General features: G+C 45.4%; 1 protein-coding gene across 1 annotated transcript in view; it reads right to left on the bottom strand.

Annotated features, from left to right (window-relative positions):
* The window catches only part of wwox (WW domain containing oxidoreductase), a 118,106-nt gene that overhangs the window by 81,901 nt on the left and 12,380 nt on the right, over positions 1-23,825 (bottom strand). Inside the window, exon 6 of the mRNA XM_079297296.1 lies at positions 2,882-2,970. Coding sequence (XP_079153422.1) covers positions 2,882-2,970 — 89 coding nt within the window. The remainder of the gene's footprint in view (positions 1-2,881; positions 2,971-23,825) is intronic.

Raw genomic sequence — 23,825 nt, forward strand, 5'->3', positions numbered from 1 at the left:
ACCTGATGAAACAAGGTAGAAGAGTTGCTGTGATGTCAAGTTCTGCTCTCAGACAAACAAAAGACTTTGGTTGTTTTTGGCCCACTGATCCCCTGTCTAATAGAGTGTGAAGTACAGTAACATTGTGCTGTACAAGGCAAATCTCTTGGGTCTGTTAGCAATCTACAATAACACCACAGGTATGAACTCTTGACCTCACTTTTCAACCTTTCACCGTAGCCGTCGTTTTAAACCGGTCCTTTCGTCAGTTACACCTCTTCACATTTACATCTGGCTCATGCAGTGTGTGTGACCTTACACTACAAAAGAGCCCCGGTATGTCACTCAAAGTATATCACAAATTTATGATCAAAAACTCCAATAACCAACTTTTCTCTGGCCGGTAGAGCGATTTCCCCCACGCAGCTCAGATGGGCCTCCGGTGAGTCTGTTTGTAATGTAAAAGGCCTGTTAATTCAACTGCCCACCAGTTAGTCCCTCTCTCATAAGCGCAGGTCTAATGAATGTCTTTAATAGGCCTATTGCTGCGTACCACAGTCCCTCTTTCCACATTAGGACCTCAAACAACACTGTATGCACTGTGCAATCTCAGCGCTGGTCAAACGAGGGTGTTAACTACCAGACAGGGAGACATCAGTTTGTATATTTACTTTAAATAACCCCCCTGGGTATGACCCCTGACCTCCATTATAATGTGGGCCAGCAGGAAGAGATTGCCTGTGTGAGCTGGGCTCAGACTACTGGTCATTAACGCTGCACTTTATTGGCTACAGGAAAAGCGGCACTGGCAACAAACATATGGATATGTGTACACCTCTCATCCTGATCCATATTCAAACTCACACACACCAGAAGTGCATATACCTGAAAGTGATGCAAAAACACACAACAATCTGAGTGTTTCCGTCACGTGTATTTATACAGACACTCATTACACATGATGCGTTTGAAATTAGAACGGGAGAAATGCAGTTAAAAATAAAATCACAGGTGAAAACAAATTGCATGTGTTAATTATGGGCCGTTCAGTAGAAATTGTATTAGGGGCATTCTGTCAACGCCGTCCTCCATCAATTACATCCCAATGAAATTGCACTGCATTCAACAATATCAATATCCAGGTAATTTCATTTCAAAGGACAGGCAATTAAAGCAGAATCGGGGTCAATGGAACACAAAGCAGCGTGAAAGCCACTGACTAAAGCACTTAAAAGCAAGGGAGTGAGAAACGAGAGAAGGAAAAGAAAAAGACTGATTACATTTCACCTGTCAATGACACGCTGCAGGAGCATTATTGTGCGTGTGTGTATGAGTGTGTTTGTCTCTACCTGTTTACCAAAACTGTGTGTGTGTGTGTGTGTCCGTCCACACGCAGAACTGTCTGAGCGTGTGTCCGTGCATGTATGCACATGTACGTGCGTGTTGTGTGCGCTCGCGCGCCCCTGCGTGCGTTATGCCTGAAGACATACGTGCAGTAATAGAGTGGTGGTAGAGTCAGACAGCTGCCCAGTGCCATTCACAGCTCAGAGCTCCCAGCCTCCACTCTGCTCTATTCGCCTTCTGATGAGAATTAATGTACTCTGACGTCCCCTGGGACTCCCCCACTCCCCCCCCCCCCCCAACAGCACAGCTAATGAAGAAATACAACCTTGCCAAAATACTGAGGTAGAGAGAGAGAGAGAGAGAGAGAGAGAGAGAGAGAGAGAAAGAAAGAGACACAGACAGAGAAAGATGGAGAGACAACATGGGAGAGGGAGAAGGAGAGCGAGCCAGATGCAGATAAACAAATTGCAAAAAGGCATATGCAAAAAAAAAAAAAATCAGGCGAAGGGTTCTGGGGACAGTAGGCTTAAAGGGAGGTTAATATACTGCAGTGTGGATGGGAGGGACGCATGTAAGAGATGGGAGGGACTTATAGGACACAGGGTGAGGGAAGCCACCGCGAGGTTTGGCTGTGACCCAAGACACGTGTCCTGGATGGCCATACCCTGCCCCAGGGCTGCTATGGGCAATGACTGCCCTGCCTCTCCCCAAGGGGCTCCCCTGACACCAACACCCCGACACACACACACACACACACACACACACACACACACACACACACACACACACACCTGCGGGTGGATGAGCTGTATGGATGAGATGACAGAATACATGACCCCAAAATAGCAACTGAGCGACCGACCACGAGACGCAAGACACATGCGGTAAAAGCTGACCACCACAAAATAAGTGCCATGAAGTCTGGTCGTCTGTTTCCACCAATGTCAAGCAAATGGACACAAATACACCCACTTACTCCTGGGACCGTGTCCATATGGTGTCCATCGGTAACAGTTCGGTTGCCCTTACAGTATGGCGTATGTGGGAAGTAGTGGTGACAAATGCATTGGGCCTGAATGACAGACGAGTTTAGTCCTCATTGCTTTTCACTTATTTGTTTCCTTATTCCTGTGTTTCCCTCTTTATGAGTAAGTATAATGAAAAAACAGCTTGAAAGTTGAAATGGAACTGAAGGCTACTTAAAGTTAGCTTTGAATAACTGAGAGACAGTGTCATGATTTGTTGGTTGGGCGTGCTGCCATACATTTGATTAAAGACCAGGAGACTCTCTCTTTCGATGGCCTTTTAGAATAAAAAGGTTATTTTCAACGTGTGATTTTCAACTTAAAACAGCTACCAGGGTAGTGGAGGGACCAGGCTAATTCTGCTTTCAGTCCAAACACACCATTGCAACATTCCATCGAGAAAAAGAAGGTTATTTTAAAGGTTTAGGTCTACTCTCTTGTCTTACCAAAACTTAGGTAAAGAATCGAAAGAATATCAGAAAATATGAGCGAAAGATCCAGTTTAGTAAATGAACAGTTTGGTTTATACTCACAGTTTCTTGGCCTTGTAAGAGTCCGTAAACTCCCTGACACTGCGGAGAGAGGCCAGGTCGCACATCATGGCTTCGACCCTTGCTTTGTGCTGTAGAGACAGGAAACACAAACGCACAATTGTAATAACCAACAGCAACAGAAAAGCAACAGGGTCAGCACCGGCCAGTTTTTCTTTTACAAACTGCCACTGTTATCATCACTGTCAAGACATAAAAAAAAAAGAATGCTCATGAAGTCCAGGATCAAATGATAAAGCGGTGTTCTGTTGCACCCTGTTCAAAATGTATTTAAAGAGGTCTCCTCTGTAAAGATGAAGATGGAAGAATCTCCCCAGCTTGTGAACGGTAAACACGTCTGTCGTCCTGGAAGAACAAATGCTCTTCCTGAAGTTTCTATCTTTTCCCGCGCTTTAAGTTATTTTTGGGGGAGGTTTTCTTGATCAAAATCAAGGGTAAAAGGATAAATGATGTTGTGAACAGACTGCAAAGACATTTAAAGCAAATTTGCTAATTCGTGCATTTATGATTTGGGGCTATAGAATAAAAATAATTGACACTGATACTATTACATTCATTCAAACTGGAAAAAAATATGTGAAAAGTGCTGACACGTAGTCACAATCCTGTCTAAAGACTCCCAAAGAACTCTACACCATAGCTTTTGACTGCGTGTTCTCAGCACAGTGCGTGTGTGCGCGTGTGTGTGTGCGTCTCATCTTACACCATATGTTAGGAGACAGGGTGAGGATAGGAAAGGAGAAGAGAAAGATAAATGACTTAAGAGGTGAATGCATAGCTGCATTTACACACTGAGGAAGACGGGCTAAATATTCATCATCCTTTCCAACCCACTGTAGCGTTCTGCTGCGGGGCAAAGGCCTCAGCAGAGACGCACGCAGGCCTATAGGAGCATATCTCTTTACTAACAGCGTGCGTTCATGTTTATTTTTGTCCGTGATAAAGCACATCAACTTCGACCCTCTCCCCCCCGTCTTGCACTTCTCTACGTCTTCATCAGCAGAGGCTCCCCTCAACTCACAACCGAGGTTCAATCTCCCCGCAACATATGAGCTCACACGGGACCGCGGTGTACGTGTGCGTGCAGCGTGAACCAAGGTGGAGTGTGTTCTGTTCAGACTAACGGTCCATTAGACTCATCCCTCATGCTGGAAAGGGAGTGAGAGATTGCTCCCAGCAGGCCTCTGGGTTCAGCAGCACCAGGTACTCCTGATGCTACATCTCCCCTTCGTCCTGCCCGCCGTCCCCGAGGAACGCTGTCAGCTCACATTACACCCCGGAACAGCGTTCAGCGTTCCGCTCCCCATCCGCCGCCAACGCTGCCGCTGCTGCTCCTCTGTCAGCCTATTCCCCTGATCTGAACTTCCGTCTGTGGGCGTCATATGGGAATGTCTTTCCTCTGCGTGTCTGTCTCCGCAGAGCTAAGTGTACATGACACTCACAGCAAGGACGCTCCATGGAGCAGTGAGCACAAAGAAAACAGGAAAGGGTTAAGAGCGCCTTCTGATGGAAATGTGATTCTTCAGGCATTTTACAGACACCTTAACTGCCCCTGGGCGTATTTATGCATGCATACACAGGCGCGCACACACACACACACACAACAAATTCAGTGTTGTGACTCAAGGGTAAAACCACACTATCACACCATTATCTATGCCTGAATTATTCTCTTGATGCCACTCTATACCATTATATGGATGCTATTACAAAGCATTAAAGGGCTGATTATAGCTATTATAGATATGATTATAGGGTACCTGCTTATATGATCTGCACACAGCAGTAATCACAGGTGAGAGGAGACAACTGTCTCATTTAATGACTTGTATGTGCAGCATTTACACTCCTGGCCACTGTTACACAGTACACATACACAGAAATGCAGGTGAAGTGATAAAACGATTAGCTGCGAGAGAAACTTTCTGTCACCGAGTATTCAAACAAGTGTAAGAGGAAGACGTGTGATATAACAAGAAAACTTTATGGTAAAAATGTGTGGAAAAAAGTTGAATTGAACAGCAAGAAAAATTGAGACGGCACTTCCAAACAAGGTCAGGGAAGGCAGCAGTGTGGTAATTAACAGGTCAGTATAAGGCCTCCTCAACAGGGTAGCCCTCCATGAGTGTATGACCAGCAGAGAAGATGAGAGCAGGTGTCAGCTTGACGAACACATATCCCCTTCTCTGGAGACAGGGGGGGGGGGGGGAGATGGAGTAATGGGAGACCAGAGGGAGGGGGGGGGGGGGTTGAAGGGGGGCCACTGGAGCAAATCCAGCAGGGAGAAGGTGAGCAGCCTGCCTGCCCATCTACCCTCCCCCTGCAGATTGAAGTCTTGCGAAGAAAATAAAGTTTATTGCCTGGAAAGAGGGGGGAAAAGCATGTAAAATGCATTAAAGCGATGGAGGTGAACAATTAGACAGATGGCCAGGTTTTGGAAGGAGAAGAGGAAAAAAAAAAGGGTAGAAAAAGAAGGGAAGAACGCACGGACGCAATCGTTCAGGGTTTTTTATGAGGACCCTGACAACTCCTGGTCTCTTCAAGGGCGAAGGAAAAGTGAGAGGCAGCGAAGCCTCTCTGGTTAACTCCGGAGTAATCGCTGAGTGTGCAACACCACAGAGCTCGGCTTGGGGTGACAGAACCTCCCGCCCCCAGCTACACACAACCTATCGAAACCTCCATCGAAATGCAAAAGGCTAATTGTGAATGAAACACGCGTCTCGTGTAAATAAGCTTTACGGCTGGAAAACCGGGAAACTGCTGCGACTGCGCGTCCGTCTACGTGACCGCAACAGAAAGCAGCAAGGTCACCACACCGCGATGAAGATGTGGGCGTCGGATCCCTCGGCCCTCCACTCTCAGCCGTCTGTGACGTGACAATGGCCTCTGCGGCTTTCACCAGGAGGAGGTGCCTAAGGAAGGAGGGAACTAAGAGCAAGGATGGAGAGCAAAAGTGCTGCGTGAGCGGCGGAAGTTGGCCTCTGCAGAGGTTCTCCTCGTCTCTCCCGGTGTTTTCCACGTGTGTTGGGGAATGACATGTGGTCACTGCTGTGGAGACGGAGTGGGGGTGGGGGGGGGAGAGCCGTAATACAATTATAACTGGGGCCATCCACTCCAATAAAATGAAGAGGTATTAGAGCAGGGGAGCCCCATCCTGTTCAATAAGACACTGGAGCACTCTACTAACTCTTAAAGCACACACATGTAGGCACACTCACACGCGCAGGTACACACACTTCGCTGACCTCTTTAATAGCATAGCAGCCACCCCTAATGGACGCAAGCAAGTGGAACCGCCAAATAATACACTGTCTTAATGCACTAGGCTCAATCTCATCCGCCCCCCCCCCCTCTCCCCTTATCCTTCTCAGCCTTCCCTCACACACTCTAACCCCCGTTTCCCTCTTCACTTCACCACCTCAGCTCCCCTTATAGATCACCAATGCAGGGACAACACTTAAGAAATCAAAAGTACCCCCATATATACAAAACACTTACCCCGCAGCCCCCGGTTAACACCTCAGGCATGGAGAAGGATGGTGAAAGAGCCAGTGGGGAAGACAGAAAAGTGCACTACCTGGATAGGTCGATGCGGTTTCTACCGCTCCCTTTGAATACCTGGTATCAATAGAAAGCGACGGCAATGTTACACGACGGCATTTTCAACCGGCAGGTGCGGCGTTGTAATGGCGGTGAAAGTGAACGAGCAGGGAAGACACCGTGTGAAAGGGGCACCTTATAAAAGCAATTAGAGAAATGACTTTGAGCGCCTCTTCTTGCTCCGTGGATTAGAACAGGCCTCGGAGGGAGGACCACGGAGCAACTCACATCTCTGCGACCTTGTCTGCAACACGCCACACTAAATTGGTCATCAGATTTTAAGACTGTATTTTATCATAGATATATATTTTGAGCAAAAAGAAAAAAGGACTGAGGGGGGCGGGGGGGGGGCGGGGGGTGGGGGGCGGCTGTGGAACGTGCTGGTCGTACATCATCCTGTCACAATTATGACGTTTGTTCATAAATACCAACCAATCTCCTCTCCACCTGGCTAAGTCACATGCGCTTGTGCTTATGCACGCACCGTACGCCAACAAAGCAGTATGGACACACACCACGCACATGCACGCACATGCACGCCGCAAATAAAGAAACAAGACACATCTGGCTGGGCGCCCTACCACGGGTCTGAGGATTGACCTCCACACAAAGACAAAGAGCCCGAATACACATTCAGGAAACACGCGACACACAACGCTCCCCGCATCACAAACACACACAGACAAACAAACGCACGCGCACATAGACATCCACTTACTCACTGACACGCACACACACTGCAATTAATAAGGAGGCAGGTCTCTGGTGAGGAAGAGAAAGTGCCTGTTCAGCACATACAGTACAAGCAGAATATGCAATTTCCTCCAGTTAAGTCTGTATTAAATTGATTTCTTCTTTCTCTGACACGGACTGGGTTTTTTCCCCCCTAATGAAAGCTGGATAATCTACAGGTTTTCCCTTTCCTGAAATCAAGTTACAAATCAAGCAACTGCAAGGGGCCGATATGGGAAAGGTGAAGGAAGGACATGGGATGATTTTCCAGATGAGAAACATGGAGAATGAGGCACATACGCGCTGATACTTTTAACACAGACATCAGGGGCACCTCGCTCTCACACACACACACACACACACACACACACAAGTAAAAGCCAGGCCTCGGTTAAGTACTTGCCGACATTTACGTCCAGTGACGTACGAAGGCTTCGGCAGGCCATGTTAGTAAACACGGCATTAATGACTGTAATTAATGAAACACATTAATTAGTAAGCACTGCAATTAGTTAATCACTCACTCAGACCTGACAAGGACTCATGTGGAGAGAAACACTGAGCACGCTGAGCACAACACAGAGGGAGGACTCGAAAAGAAAAAGGGGAAATAATTACAGGTGGAGGAACAATAATGAATTAACTTCAGCTGGTAAAAGGAGCAATATCACAATATATAACTACTCCATTCAAATTCTTCTGTTAAAAAATGCAAATATATTGGTGAGTATCAGCAGCAATGTGTACTTTAAATAAACCAAAAGTACTCATGCAGACAAAACGGCAGTGTTACATTTTATATTATAATTATTAATACTGATGTTTAATCATGTGAGCAGAATATTAATGTTATAGCTCGTCGAGATGACACCATTTTTTACATTGTATACTGCCGTGTTATTTATTGTACAGTATAGTGATGTGTTGTATTTTATTTGCTCATTAAAAATCTTATTCTGAAATTAAACTGTTAACTTTGATTGTCAAATAAATGTGGTGAAATAAAAAGTACAATCTTTCCCTGTAATGTGGTGGAATATGCATCAAATGGAAATACGTAAATAAAGAATAGTAGAGTAATTGAGTACATTTAGGTACTTTCCACCACTACATGTAGTATGTTTTTAAGGCCTCACTGTAAATATCGTGAAAAAATTAAATCATCTTACAATTTGTACAAAATGTTGTAAAAATCATGATGTAATAATTATTTGCATTATAATTTAATTATTGTTCGTACAAATACATAAAACGGTCTGAATAGGGTTGTTTTAAGCATTTTAAGGAGAGGCGATGCGTGAGTGTGTCTGAGTTAAAGGTGCAAGAAGACTTTACGTTGGAGGCGTAATCAAGTCTGTTATTGACTTACTATTGAAAATGTTTTTACCTTTAAGAAGAGACACAGACAGGTCAAAGAGAGAGAAAAATAAAGGAAAAGAGATGAAAGAGCGTGTGAGAGCCCGAGACAGAGAGGGAGGGAGAGAGAGAGGGAGAGAGACAGAGAGGGAGAGAGAGAGAGAGACAGAGAGGGAGCGAGAGAGAGGGGAGAGGGAGAGGGAGAGAGGGAGAGAGAGATGGGAAATGAAGAGGACAGGGCGGTCATCATAATTGCAGAGTTTGCTTTTCGGATGCAGACAGACCAGGGCCATGGGGCCTGAGGCAGATATCAGATTCCCCACAAACACACACACATACAAACGTAGCCATGCACACGTACATACCAACACACACACAAAATATTCCACAGCCAACGTGTGGAAGTGTTTTGTCATTACGGCAAAGGACAGCTGATGTCATTTTAAAAGTGTTTTGTGTGCATTTGTGTTCTATTACAGTGAAAGTGTGACTTGAGACGGTGACATCCGGCTTTCAATCCTAACAATGTTATTTTGGAAACCTGCTCCGTCTTTTTGTTTCTAACAGAGTGTGTGTGTGTGTGTGTGTGTGTGTGTGTGTGTGTGTGTGTGTGTGTGTGTGTGTCCTCATTTCTGACTCTGCTTCACTTCTCCCCTCCTTCGTCCAGCGCAGAGTATGATCAGATTTACATTAAAAAGTGATGGAGATTTAAATAATGTGTCTATGTTCTCAGAAAGACATTAAGAGATTTTCATCTTCCTCTCCTCTTCCTCTCTGTCTCTTCCTCTCCATTTCCTCACCCTCTCCTGCTCCTATCTCCCCCCTCATCTCACCCTCTCCATCTCTGCCAGATTCGCAGACAGTGCACATTTTCCTGCATGTCTTCAGTGTAACCGATACCCCTAACAACCAGGATTTTAATGCAATCCATATTGCTCCCTAATATTTCAGATCTCAGAATAAGCACTGGAAATTACATATTTACACCAAACTTATTTTGCAATTCTGCACAGGGACTTTAGTGTCTGGCTGAACGGCACGCGCAGACTTAGATGCTGATGATGTTGTGGTACGATAACAATATAGTGGGAGACCCTGTGCACTTATACTGTACATGCAACTTTCTATTTGCCGTGTCAGCAATAAAGCTCAACACATCGCAAAGTACAAAATAATGTGTTCTTTTCAAGTGTGTCGGTAATGTGATTGCTTTATCTAAACCTGCTAGTTTTACACTGTTTAATTCCTCCTGAAACACTTTGCATCATCTCGGTATCCGGAGGGCTGGTGAAGTAGAAGTGCATTTACACATATGTACACTGTTGTTCCCGAGCACACATCGCTGTACAGAGATGATGAATTAAGCCCCTTTGATTTGGTTACCCGAGCTCTTTTTCCATCAGCTTCGTAAAAACATAAGCATCACATAATTGAATAAGAAAAGAATCCGGCAATTAAGAAACATGGAGGCCTTTGATGTGAGTAAGTGTATAATAGGCCTTTTGATGAGGGAGTGTTTCACACTCCGCGGGGTCTGGTATGCACTTTGATTAAAAGCTCTTTTGTTTGGCAATATTCTAAACTGCTTACCATTTTCCACTGTCACAATAGTTTAGCCTGGAAACACAAGAGATTGTGCCTTTTCTTCTCTTCTCTCTGGGATAAAGTATCCGGTATAGAACCACACAGTGAGCGTTACAAGAGGAACAAACCAATGAATGGAGGAGCGACCGAGGATAAAGAGGTTTAGAAGGGGAAATAAAGGGCTAACAGTGGCACTATCAGACATAAAACAATGATAATAACCATTAGTATTACCATGTGGTAATTTTTATATTCATGAACGCATGAATTAGTTGTTAAAGCTCCATTTACATGACGTATCCCGTCTGTTGATAAGGTCATGTTGTCTTGCATTCTGTTCCACAGATTTGAATAATTCCCATCATGCATCTTTAGCCCCTTGTCGCCTGATAATAGCCTGAAAGACGCTCGTCCAACAATGTAATAAATGCATCACGTGACATCAACAAAGGTCGGGGGTCAGTGAGCCACCGATTGTCAACGGAGCGCCGGCCTGACAGAGGATAAATGATGCCTTGTAAACAAATTGAATTGTTGCTTTAATTCATGCAGTCTGATTAGATTTGCGGAGAGAAGAGTCCTTCACAAGGGAACAGAGGAGCGGAGGAGCGACAGCGAGGATGATGAATAAAAGAAGAAGAGGAGGAGAGGCAGTGGACGACGGGACGTGGACAGACACCTTCTCCCTCCATCAGTCCGTCCCACGACGTCTTTGGCTCCACCGAGGGAGAGTAACTACATTAACGATCCCGATCATCTCACAAGACTCTGCGTAGACGGCGAGTCGTCCTTTTGTCTCTCGGCTAAATGTAATCAGGTTGTGTTGTATTGAGTCCCTGCCCTGGCACCAGCCGAGTGACAATAAGCAGCAGACGGATCTGAATGCTATGAACTGATACGCGGACTGCAGTTTGTCTGTTGCACAAACATTTTGGGAAGTTCGGAAAGTGGAGCACGAAAAGAAAACGTACATCAGGGTAAAAACAGACTGAGCTCAATTAGGCAGCGGCTGGGGATTGAGGGTGGTTAAACGTGAAGAAATCTTTTGAAGAAATTTGTGTAAGCTTATTGAAAAGGGCAAATGGGAAAGCCCATCTCCTATGGTACACCCCATGAACTTAAAAAACCCAGAATGAAACATCAGTATTAAGTTTGCTCTATCACCCAAAGCTGCATTAGGTCTCTCCTCAGTTTGCTCCTTAATTCCATCAGAGTAATCCCACATTATTGCCCTCTAACAGTACCCTAAACGGAGAATAAAAAGTTTGCTCCCCTCTAGCAGTGTATTACCAGGAAACAACAGGCCCTCTCCTCATTAAGTTATAGATATAAATGCTCCAAAGCATGAAATTACCCCCGAGCCTCCCTCTCCAAATAACCTGGTTTGCAAACAAATGATCCGAGCACAAGCAGTAAAAGGCAGATTATTAAAATAATAGGAGGGATTTAAATTTGCATCCACAGAACAATTCAGCAAAGGACTGTGCAATTACTCCTCCCCCTCCTCTTCCCTTGTTCATTCCACCTTTCTACTGGCAAGCCGAGTCCCTCGCACTTTATTGTGTCCATCTGTTCTTTCTGAGAAACAGAAGCAGAGTTTGGTATCTTCAGGTGTGTGTGTGTGTGTGTGTGTGTGTGTGTGTGGTCATCCACAGGAGTGTGTGCACGTATCTGAGTGTATCTGAGAGAGTCTATTTACATGCTGATACTTTCTTATTCTCCTCGGCCCTCGCCCTTATTCTTTCTACCCTTACACTGTGATGAATATCGAACTTTATCTTGAGACAATAATAGTCCCTCCTCCCATGCTGGAGTAAATGGGGGCCGATGAGAGAGTGAGGTGAGCAGGAACGGACGAGGCAAAGGGTGCTCAGGTCTGCATTACCTCTGAGTTATGGCCACCATTTGCATCTCAATCAGCCTCTTTGGAGAGCCCACCACCTTGGTAACACCCCCATCACACCGCAGCCACCCCGGGTAATCAGGGAGATTTAGTGGGATCGGCAGCCTACCGTGGGCACCCCCTGGCTGGGGCTCGCAGCTCATTCCCAGCCCCTGGTCTCACTAAGGGCCCTCTGGGCCACATCCAAACACAGGAGAATGGCAGCACTTAACAAGACTGAGGAAGACCGAAATAGACGAGCAGCAGGAACAGGCCATAAAACAGAGGGAAAACAAAGCACCCGCGTGATTGTAATAGATGTTCCAGCATAGATGTCTGCATAGTGTTCTGTGCTGCTGCCTCATTATAGCAGGAGAGGGGGAAAAAGATAACAAACTTGAACTTGTGACCTTAAGCGAGAACATTTTATCTCAGAGTTGATGATGGCACTGACACCATCCCACTGCTCCCCTGCAGCAAACACGGGCTCGCTCTTACATGTAATGTGCACCCACAAACAAACACACACACACACACACACACACACATGGTGTGATTTGCAGATAGTGAATGCTCCACTTGAGAGTTGCTTCTCTAGTTAGCGCTGTCTCATGGCTGAACCCTGCTAAGGTATTATTACTTACACTCAGCCCTATTGATATTGTGACTCCAGCATCTGTTCACCTCCTTGTTACTGCCTGGACCACAGCCTCCTATGAACCTGCGTGTGCGTGTGTGTGTGTGTGTGTGTGTATCCCGGACCTCTGGGGTAGAGAGTAGTCACTGTGCTCAGAAGAAGACTCGAGGCTGAGGAGGCTAATAGAGAAACACTCGACACACCAGGGGCCTAATCAACTGCGAAGACGCGGCCCCATAGCTCCAAACCTCTCTCGAACACAAACGCTCTCTGGCCTGTCTCTCTGCCTCTAATCTCAGGGATACTCTGGACTCCACACTCCACGTCGCACAAAGCTTGTAGAAAAACAATGAGAAAGAAGACTGGAAACCAAACCTGAGCTGAAAACACAGACGGTTGAGGTGAGCAGAGCAAAAGACTCAACAAAAAGGGACACAGGAGGAGAGAGGAGACGGAGAGACTCAGAACGAGGAGCCGAGTTTCAGTTATCAGAATCAAATATTAGTGGGGGGGGGGGGGAAACTGGGGAGTGGGCCACATTAATCAAAGTGTTCACCTAGTGGGCAGCCATATGGCAGATCAGCACGCCAACAGTGCAAACTTGCTGATCTTCAGTAACGGGGTGCAATTAATTCCACTGGCTGCATCCATCTCTCCCTCACAAACTGAAGGAAAGGAGGTAGAAAATGAGGAGAGAGGACAGAGGAGGGTTTGTTATGACTCTTTACTCTTCAACTCTTTCTTCCTTTCTCTCAGGAGGAGAGGAATCAAACCCAGGTGATGAATGAGGTGGACACAAGGGCCTCAGGTAGCCGATGTGGTGATGGTGGGTGGAGTGATGGGGGAGAGGGGGGGCAAGAAATTAGGAAGCTGAGAGGACAGCAGTGGTGAGAGGGGATTCATTTATTCGAAAATTTGACCGATGCATTTGTAAAACCTTAAAATCTATAATTATGTGCGTGTTTAATTTCCCCACCAAGACTTGTTCATTTGGTGCATAATATCAGACCCTTGTCTGTATCTGAATCAAAAGTTATACTCATTTAGTGACGGCACTATTACTAGGATATTAAGGATTGCATTTCCTAAAAGTTTATAGAGGACAATACCCCTGGTCAGAAAATATAGCCTCGTAAATTCAATGTATTCAATGTAAAACACTGTCTGTTAACACTTCCCAACTCTACCAAAAAGCACTGCCGTGCCCATAAAATCCTTTGAAAGGTGGCAAAAGTTTATTTGAATGCATGTGTCAGAGAGTAACTACAGTTTTCACTCTGAGCAACTGAGGCACAAAAGAAATGTGCAGTTTAGCCTGTAAACACATTCTCAGTTAATCTCAAGACTGAACCAAATACAGTGTTTTTATCAGATATAAATTCATTCAAATGTAAATTTAAAAAAGCAAACATGATAATGATAAGTTGGATAGAGAAAGCTTTTTATGGGAAAAGCGGTTATGAATTCACTTGGTGAGCCGGCAGAATAAAGTGAACACACACACACACACACACACACACAAAAAAAAAACACAGCCACGGCTCTCAAACCTCTTTTGGTTTTATGTAAAATTAGCTTCTCCCCTGGCTCTTAACACAAGCTCATCTCCATTAGCCGCAACATAGTAAAACTGACTCCTGCAAATGAGTTGTGGATATGCATTCCCCCGGCCCTCTCATCTCTCCCATCCATACAAATATACTGCATCTGCTATCTCATGTCCATATCTCCGTAACTCAGCTCATCCCATAGGCCTAGTCACCATACCACCCATACCAATATCATAAATGACTGTGGGGGAAGCCTTCATTAGGGCAGCACCCCCCTAATCAGAGTATTTTCCTTGTGTGCGTTGGGATGGTGCTTTATGGCCCAAATGGGGCTCTGTTAATGAGGAAGTACACATGTCTCCATTTCCTGTCGAGCCAGGTCGGCAGTTCCTGTATCTGGCCCCATTATAATCACGAGGCTTTTTTAATAAGCGATATTCATCTTGGTCATGCATCAAACACCATGTAGACATACAATAACAGAATAAATGAAAAGACACACAGAATTAATTACACTAATACTCTTGACAAACATTGTGACACAGCCACGGCCGTTATTACCGACCTTTGGAGATGAGAGGAAATAAATTACAAAATGTGTGTCGGGAACTCATTTTAGATGTCTTTTATCTCTCTCAAAAGGGGTTGAGCTACTCAACGCACTCAAAGCAACATGGCTTTAAACCCACATGATGACAGCTGAATAATTGCAATGTCACAGTAAATGCTGTTTCCGTGTTCCCACACACTCTGTGCTTTTTCACGTTCTGCTCGCGGCCCGCTCACTCTTCTCGAAGCCCCGCTATACACCTCTGATCTCTTGACGTTGGCCATCTTCCCGTCCCTCCATCATCCCCTCTTCACTCCCAGGCCTCGTTGACATTAACCTGGAGCACTCACATTTTCCCATGGTTCTCCATGTTGCTCTCCGCATGTCAGAGCGGGAGGTTTTATGGCCCACATCCATCAGCGTCACATGCCAGGATTTATGGGAGATGGAGTCCAAACCTGATCGCTCTGAATCAGTCTTGCTGAAGTCGACCCCTGGGCAGCTGTGGGATGTAATGGATGAGCATCCTAGCCTCCCGCCCCCACCTCGCCTCTCTCCTCACCCACAGCCTGCACTCTCTTCCTCTCTCGTGACTTTTCCTCCCCTCTGCCCATCAGTCCAGTCCTCTTCCTTGCCCTCTTTGGCTCGTCTTGGTCCTTCATTCAAACCTAATGGAGATTTGGTTACCAAAAAATGACTGAGGCGGACTCACTGAAGGAAATATAAGTGCTAACCAACATACACTGACACGAGCTCGTCATTCACTGCTGTGTGTAGGGTTTTATTTGGGCTAATTCATCATGACACTGTGTTAATAGGCAGCAGTGCCCTTCAGAGGAGAGATGAGAGGCACCAATTAACTCTGTTCACAGACAGACCTGTAGGAATGATGAGAGTCTGACACATGACTCTGTCCTGGAGCAGCTTTGCGTTTCATCACTGTAACTGACGAAGGAGAAGCTCAGAGGATGATCAAGTAGAGACTTAGATCTCATACTTTTCCAGACAACTTTGTACTTCTACAACAGCTCTCTAAACTGCCAATAGGATTTAAAAGCATATTTTCTTCTGACTGAGTCCTCTAAGCCCCGTCCTGATGGTTACTGTTGATATGACTGTCAATGATGTATGCTTTATTGTTTAAGATTAAAACGTGTTAAAGCCAATATGACGCCATACATAGCGAGTTTGGATACATTTACTGGAATGTAAACTTTTGTTAAACTTTAACTTTTGTTAAAAAAAAAAAGAAGACGCTACCAACCCACTTTGTATCTCGGCAGGAGGGCCTCTAGTTCTGAAGAGTGAAGCAAATGCAGAAGTGCCTTAAACTTGTGAGTCCTGGTTGTAAAATGAAGTCTGGTTGTATAGAAGTCTATGAGAATATGACTACTTCTCACTTGATTTATTACCTCAATAAACATGGTAAACATGAGTTTATGGTCTCAATCGATAGTTTAAAGTCTTCTTCAATACCGCATGATTATGCTCCATTTACAGAGAAATCTTGTCTATAGTCCGATTAGCTTAAGATGAGAGGCTGGAGTTGGAGTTGAGAGATGTGTTACAAGTAGCCAGTTTACTAGCTAAATTTAAACCAACAAAAAGCTGAATCATACTCAGACGATAGCCGGTGGGTTCCGAGATTGCATTTCGGCAAGATGGCGACAGCCAAAATGCTGAGCTGGAGGCTTCAAAACAACAAACCAATGGATGATATCCAAGTGACTCCGTCCACTTCTTATACACTGTCTATGTATCCAACTCTTCTGTGCCTCATCTCCTGTGATCGCCTCCAGCTGACATAAATACTCCTGTCACTCTCATTCCAGTTGTCAGTCCGTCCGTTTACCTACCTGGTATTCCGACCCGTGAGTAGTCTATTTGTTCACTCTCTGAAGATCCGCTACTAACGATGCATTTCGTTTTTTCAACTTGCCTGCCGTACAGTGTCGAGCCTCGGGTTTTCACCTGTACGAGGAAGCCTTCCAGTTAGTTCCTCCGAGATCAACTGTGGTGTTCCTGTGTCGAGCCTCGGGTGTCACACAGACGATCCAGCCTGCCTGCCAGCCGCGGACGCGGACCGGACACTTCCCGGCTAAGATCCGAGCGGAGCGCGAGGACGCGCCTCCGTACTGACGTTTGACAGTTTTCCTGTCGGCTTCGTCTGCCGCTCCGCAGGATTAGCCACTTTCCGGCTTGGAACCGTGCGGAGGCGTGGAGACGCCTCCTATTGACTTTGTCCATTTCCTGTCTTTTCCCTTGACTGAGAGAAATAAATTATCGTGGTTTTGAAATAGAACTCTGCTGTCTGAGTCTGCATTCGGGTCCATGAACACACCACAGCATAACACCTACACATCGCTAAGTCACGTGGAGAAACCTGCCATTCGGGGGACAGTCAATTGACAGAATAGTGATTAAAACTGTCAACCAATCCGCTATAACAGCGTTGGTGGAACAAACACTCAGGAACGTTTGACGCATCATGCTTGCTCCTCATGGCGTCCAGCCCTCTGCAGAATGATTAAGCCGAGCCTCTGTGGTCTACATATAATGACTGAGGGAGTGAGATGTCAAAGGTCAAACTGTGTTCACTGGTTTACAGCAGGTTTTATTACAGTTATTTGATATATTTACCCAACCTGTTCACCTTCCAACCTGCCTCTATATAGAGCTGGTTATCTAAAAGGTGTGCACACACACACACATTTCTCAACTGGAACACACAAAATAATATTGCCCTGCGGCCCCCCCAAACAGGTCGGTACCCTAATAAAGGCTTTACACTATGAAAGAAACCCAGTGAGGCAGCTCCGACACCTCTGAGCCTCCCTCAGCATACACACACACACACACACACTCACCAGGGCTGGGCCTGGTCACAGGTCAGGAGAGCCTGTAGCTCTCCGTGGTGCAGGGGAGCGGAGCCGCTTGAACCTGTAATATGCTCCTCTCTCCCCTGGTGCCACTTGTTGGGGTTTTAGTGCAGGGGAAATTACACCTGCTTTCTAGCCTGAGACCAGCCCTGACACGAGGAGACTACTGAAACTGGGGATTACATTCCACACCGACACGTGAACACACCTGAGAGGAAGGTGGACAGTCAGAGGGAGCACATTTACACCCTCAAATCAAGGATCAACAAAACACTTGATAAGAGTGCTTTACACACATCATTAAAACTAGTGCCGTTTTGAAAGTATGAGCAGCCCAAACAGCAATAATTAACACCTGCTCTCCTTCCACCATCCCCACAGGTGAGCCGCCTCAGTATGAAAAGAATAAAGACTACGATCCAAACACATTTTGCATGGCATAAAAATAAAGTAAAACGGTCATGTATTCACTTCGCACTGTGCGATTAGGATGCACGATGCTGCTAACACTGTTCTGTAGGCCTAATCATTTGCCGATGTGTATAGGCTCAATCATTGGTTAGACGGGGAGGCCGTTTCATCATCGAAGCGTTCATCTAAAATGAACACAACATCCAGCCTACTCTGCAAGTCAAATGTGAGCAGAGATAATCATTGATATGGGGCAGGAGAGAATGAAACTAATAAAAAGGCAGTGTATCAAAGTATCGCAGTTAAGCATTAGTCACGTGAGGGCAACTACGCCACAACTCTGGTGTTCTCTAAATGAATCCCTCTCGTCCCATGCTTGATTTATGGACCTGTAAAAACACACGTTGTTTTTAATCTACTGCTGCCTGAATCTGCCCCTCTAATGAAATGTGGATCTGCGTGTGTGTGTGTGTGTGTGTGTGTGTGTGTGTGTGTGTGCGCACGGGTGTGTGTGTGTGTGTGTGTGTGTGAGATAATGATGTTTGGGCTGAGCTCTGATTCTTTGAACATGAATTTTCCCTCTGATAAATATGCATTCAGTTACACAGACTGATTAAGTTGTAAACCAGTGTTAACTCTGTGTCAAAGCACATACAAACACACACATATATACATACGTACATGTACATGCACACGCACACACTCGTAAATGCAGACAACTTCCAGGAAAATAATGATAGCCGTGCCTGGGGCAGGATTGTTTGGATGCCTGGAGCGGTTCACTGATATCAATTCCATGAGACCTGACTGCAGAGGATATCCTATAAACACAGGACGAGGCTCAGAGACACGGCCGTATCAGCAAGACACATTTTACAGAGTCAGGAATGATGTTTTGCACTAAAACGCTATATTTTGATTCTGGGGAAGAACAATTAATAACATAATAAAATCCTACATATATACATGGTTAATACATGGCAAGAATTAAAGATTGCCAAGTACCTATTGCTTTTTAAAAAGCCACTTCTTTTTTTTTTCTCAGTTTTTGTTTGCAAATAAACACATTCAACAGAGAATTCAGCCCATTCTTGCCCCGTCTCTTTTAGAGAGAGCACTTATATGTGACTTACGGTGTGAGAATAGTCGGACGTGGCAGCAGTTGTGATGCGCTTGTCTGTTCATTAGCGGACAGTCCCTCTGTCCGTCACAACAAACACAAACTGACAGCAGGCTACATGCATGCACACTGCTCTCCTGTATGTGAAACGCAATCAGACATGGAGGCCACAGAAATGCAAGTACGTTTTCACACACACACACACGTCTGAATATACTCTTGGTGAGTTATGAAAGATGACAAGCGACAGCATCAGACAATTTAAATCTCACAGAGACATCCAACACAGAACTACATCTAATTAGCCTATTGCATCTCCTATGAACTTTATCATGGGATCGGAGAGCCTGTGCTGATTTCAAACTGTGCTAAAGATGCTTTAAAAAAGCTCCGGGTAGTATCGGATAAATGTTATAGCCCGTTGCCAGATGGTTCCCGCATTCAACATTACTGTGTTTGCTTGTTTGGCAGACATCAACTGCGCCTCAGTCTATTTGGCTGCAGTTTATTGCGACTGGCTCATCTCCCGATTTAAAACATTACAGAGTGTGCCGGACTCGTCTCTCTGTGGTCAGCACTTCTCAGACTTCAATAAAAACATTCCGTGCTGGCAGAGAGAGAAAGAGTGAAAGAGATCCAAGCGACCTCTCACCTCTCTCATCATAAGAAGCCCTCGTCCCAGGGCTATGAGCCCACCTTCAGAGGGGAGCAAGAAGGAGTGAAGGATGAGAGTCTGTCAGGTTCAAACAACAAAGAGGTGCTGCCTTACACATCCTTCCTCAACCTGTCCCCTTCAGTGGCAGTGACATCATTTAAATCATTTAAATCCTCCCCAACATGACCTATGGCAAGTGACCCATCATTCTAACGCTCACACCTCCGTGTGAGACGACTGCGGAAACTGCTTATTTAGCAGAAAATACCACCCGGCTAACAATGTGATTTATTCAAAATTATTCCTCCATGGTGCTCCTTCACACAGAGCGTTTGCCCATAGTTCACTGTGGTCCAGACAATTAGGAGTAGGCCACACCTCTTCAGGAGACAGAGCACCTGGCTGTAGCAGACAGACATGAGGAGGAGGAGGAGGAGGAGGAGAGCCGAGCGGCGCACAAGCTTTCCACGACGAGCAGGAATAACTAAGCAGAGCAGTGAGGGAGAGTGAGGAATGCAAGCCAGGCACTTTAGGATTCATTTAGGTTCCCCATCTCCCTGGTCACTTTATTAGCAGTCTGGGAAGAGTGATGCATGTCTCAAAGCTATGAAAAATGCATAATCAAGCATTTAAATACACACCATGTAGATATGGGTGTGTGCAACGTGCATGCATGTGCACATACGCGTGCACACATACTGTACTTGTAGAGAGTATCACAGAGATGCACAATCATACACACACACACACACACACACACACACACACATAAAATGCTTACTACTGTAAAACCTCAAGGTATTCAACTCTTTCACGTTTAAACTAACAGTCTATACTACACAAAGCCTCCTTTAGTATTCCCACGAGCTGCATTGTAACAGTCACCAGTGTAATGTAAAGAAACCCTCAGTGGTGTATTACAGTAAATCCTATTGTAGTTCCAGAGCTTTGTGGGGTCGTTTGTTCGAGGAATCAGAGCTGGACAAATTTGAGGAAAAAAAGGGGGTTTCCTCATCAAATTTACATATCGCAATTCCACTCTCATTCCATCCATCCTTTCTGCTCTCTCCAGTACCAAGCCAATGTAGACTGGAGGGGAAGTGGGACCTTTTCATTCCCAGTCTACGGACAGATTCCAGGAAACAAACAAATAAGTAAATAAGAAGAGATGAGAAGGGCTCCCGGGAGAGGTGGACGCATGCTACTAATATGCAAGGGAACCGATTTGCACAACGCCTCATCCTGGAAATGAGGGGGAGCCGCCACGCCGTCAATGATTCAGTGGCAGCACCTGAGATTAGAGGAGAGGACTGGGGGAGCAGCAAGAGATGGAAGTGCAGGTGTAATGCCGGTATAGTCTTGGGACAATCGGAAAAGGGGCTCTAGGGCCGCTTAAGTACAAGCGTCGGCATCACCGACAACAATCTCCACTGGATTTATCTGAGCTTAAATAGTGGTGTGTCAGCAAAACCACATGCAAAGAAATGACTTTTGCCTCTGCTTTCTAATGAAAGAGAGTCCGCACCCCGTGAGGCATTCTGAACCATGCAACGGTGTGCATGCTTTAATTAAAGCAATGGAGAGAATCAGCTGCTTCTGTTTCGGAGAAAAGAAGCTTATGACATAATGTTGAAACATTTTAGGCAGTTGCGAAATCAGATCAGGAAAACAATTATAGAGAAAAGAAAGTTTAAAATCCTGCAAGTAATAAGACGTAAAAATGACTAACTATGATCTCCTGGGAACTCTGGCCGCAGAGACGAATGTTACAGACCTGCTCACTGACCTGGGAAATGGGTTGCAATTTCCTTAATCATTGTGGGAGGGAAGAGAGGAGGGGGGGGGGAGGTAAGCAATTGAAGGGTGACCAGAGGGCGACAAAAGTCTTTTGAGGGCTTTTTAGAAAAAATGAAAAAAGAAAGCGCCAGTGAGGAGAAGGGGAAGAGTGACTAAAAGAGCTGCATCCTGAGGCCCTGGAGGGAGCTGCAACCGACCAGGTCAGCATTTCACATGTGTCACTTCCTGTTGGCCTCAGCGGGAACTCTTCCTGTGCTAACAAGTGTGATTTGGCTGTTGAACGCATGTCACACAGTCATGCAAGAAAGTAGTTTTCTATACGAAACGTGGGACTTATCAACCAGAACTTTGCCTCCTTACACTATTGTATTTTGTAAGCCATGGTGCATAAACATACATTTTCCGGTGTGGGAACACAATTTATGTACGGACATCCTCAAGAAGAGACCGCCTTCTTTCCGCCTGTCTTTCAAGACCTTTCCCACCTCCGCTTCGTGAAAGTCCAGTCATTTCCCCTGATATAGCAGACGCTTGGAGAGGAACATTGTGTGTCACTGATTCTGACGTTACCTTATCCTACAGCATGAGAGGCAGCGAAAGAGTATCTACAGTACACACACATATATATATATACACATATATACACAGACATTTTTGTATTCCTCTGCTTGATATGGAAATCAGAGAAAAAAGATACACTCATAAATAACCCTTGACACAAACGTCTACTCAGGGGCCATATATTATATATATATTTATTTATTTATCTATTCTTATTATATTTCTAAATATCCAAAGGCTTGAATTGGCAACAATGGAAGTCAGAGGATTGTGCCAAAGGGTACGAGTGCATTCTTTGTCTGATTGTAATATCTAGCAGAGGAACCGTCTGCCTGTACGAGTGGCCGCTGCTTATCGGCTCTCAGTCCGCCGGTCTCGCTCTGCCTCTCTGGCCTGTGTTAATGTTGCTGTTTGACATTGCAAGCAGCAGGCTTTTTCTTTTTTTTTTTCTCCCAGCATCCTCAGTGGACAGTGGAGCTTTAGCCTAATTGGTTCCAGAGCAGACCCTGACAGAACTCTCCTCAGCGGCACACAGCCATATTAATACCCCCCCTGCCACACACACACACACACACACACACACACACAACAAAAACAAGCACAGCAATCAGTGACTAGCTCGCTAATTAACGCCCTTACAAAGCATCTCATTAGCATGTGTTGTAGAAAGGGGCAGTGGGGGAAATAAGCATTTTGGATTAAAAAAGGAAAGAAATTACAAAATAAGACCATGCCGCACGAGTGTGTATGTGTGCGTATTGTGTTCTACTCAGGGGCCAAGGGCCTTGGTTGGCCCGCTGTATCTCAGGGGAGTCCATTACAGCCCTCTGAGGGAGACACTGGAGTCAAAGATAAGCAGAATTTTAAAGGCAATCAGGAAATATAAATCTCTGGCACGCAGGCAACACTTTGGTTGTTAACCAGCAACTTAACCTGCCTGTACTGTGAGCGGAATAGGAGATGGATCGGTGAGGGTGAGAACACAGCATGCAGTTAAGTCATCGGGCAAAGGACAAGAGCAGCAGAGCTGGAAGATCTGGTCGCTAGAGTTACCCGATGGACTCTATATGACAATAATAACACGCAAAAATGTATTATAATTCACACAATTACATTTGTTAGAGTACATGAATCAAAGATTTTGGCTCTCCACACATATACCGGTACGCCTCGTCTCTTTGGTGCAAAACACCTTTGTCTTTCTCTTCCCATCTCCTTCCATCACTCCCAGCACCCATCTGCCGGTTAATCCTCTCCTGGTTTTACTGTGGCTTCATCACAGCCTGTAAAAGCAGCCTCCTTTGAACCCTATAAAGACAACTGGCATCAGGCTTATTGTAAAACACAATAATAAGGTAAATGTTTATCCCCTGTCCGCCGCTCTAAACTCCCCTAATGAGCCTGCTGGAGGGGTTTCACCTCGCAGCTCCAATACAGGGAGAGAGATAAAAAAAATGAAAAAGCCTGTTCTGCACAGATTAGGCCTGCGGTGGAGATGCAGCTGAAGTCCCATCATGAAAACAGTATGTAGCATAAACACAGCAAGAAACTAATTTCATCATAAAAGGTCAGCAAAAACACAAACCGTTAATACGATCTCCAAAGTGCCAAA

Source organism: Melanostigma gelatinosum, assembly GCF_949748355.1.
Source record: "Melanostigma gelatinosum genome assembly, chromosome: 1".
In the NCBI taxonomy this organism is placed as follows: Eukaryota; Metazoa; Chordata; class Actinopteri; order Perciformes; family Zoarcidae; genus Melanostigma; species Melanostigma gelatinosum.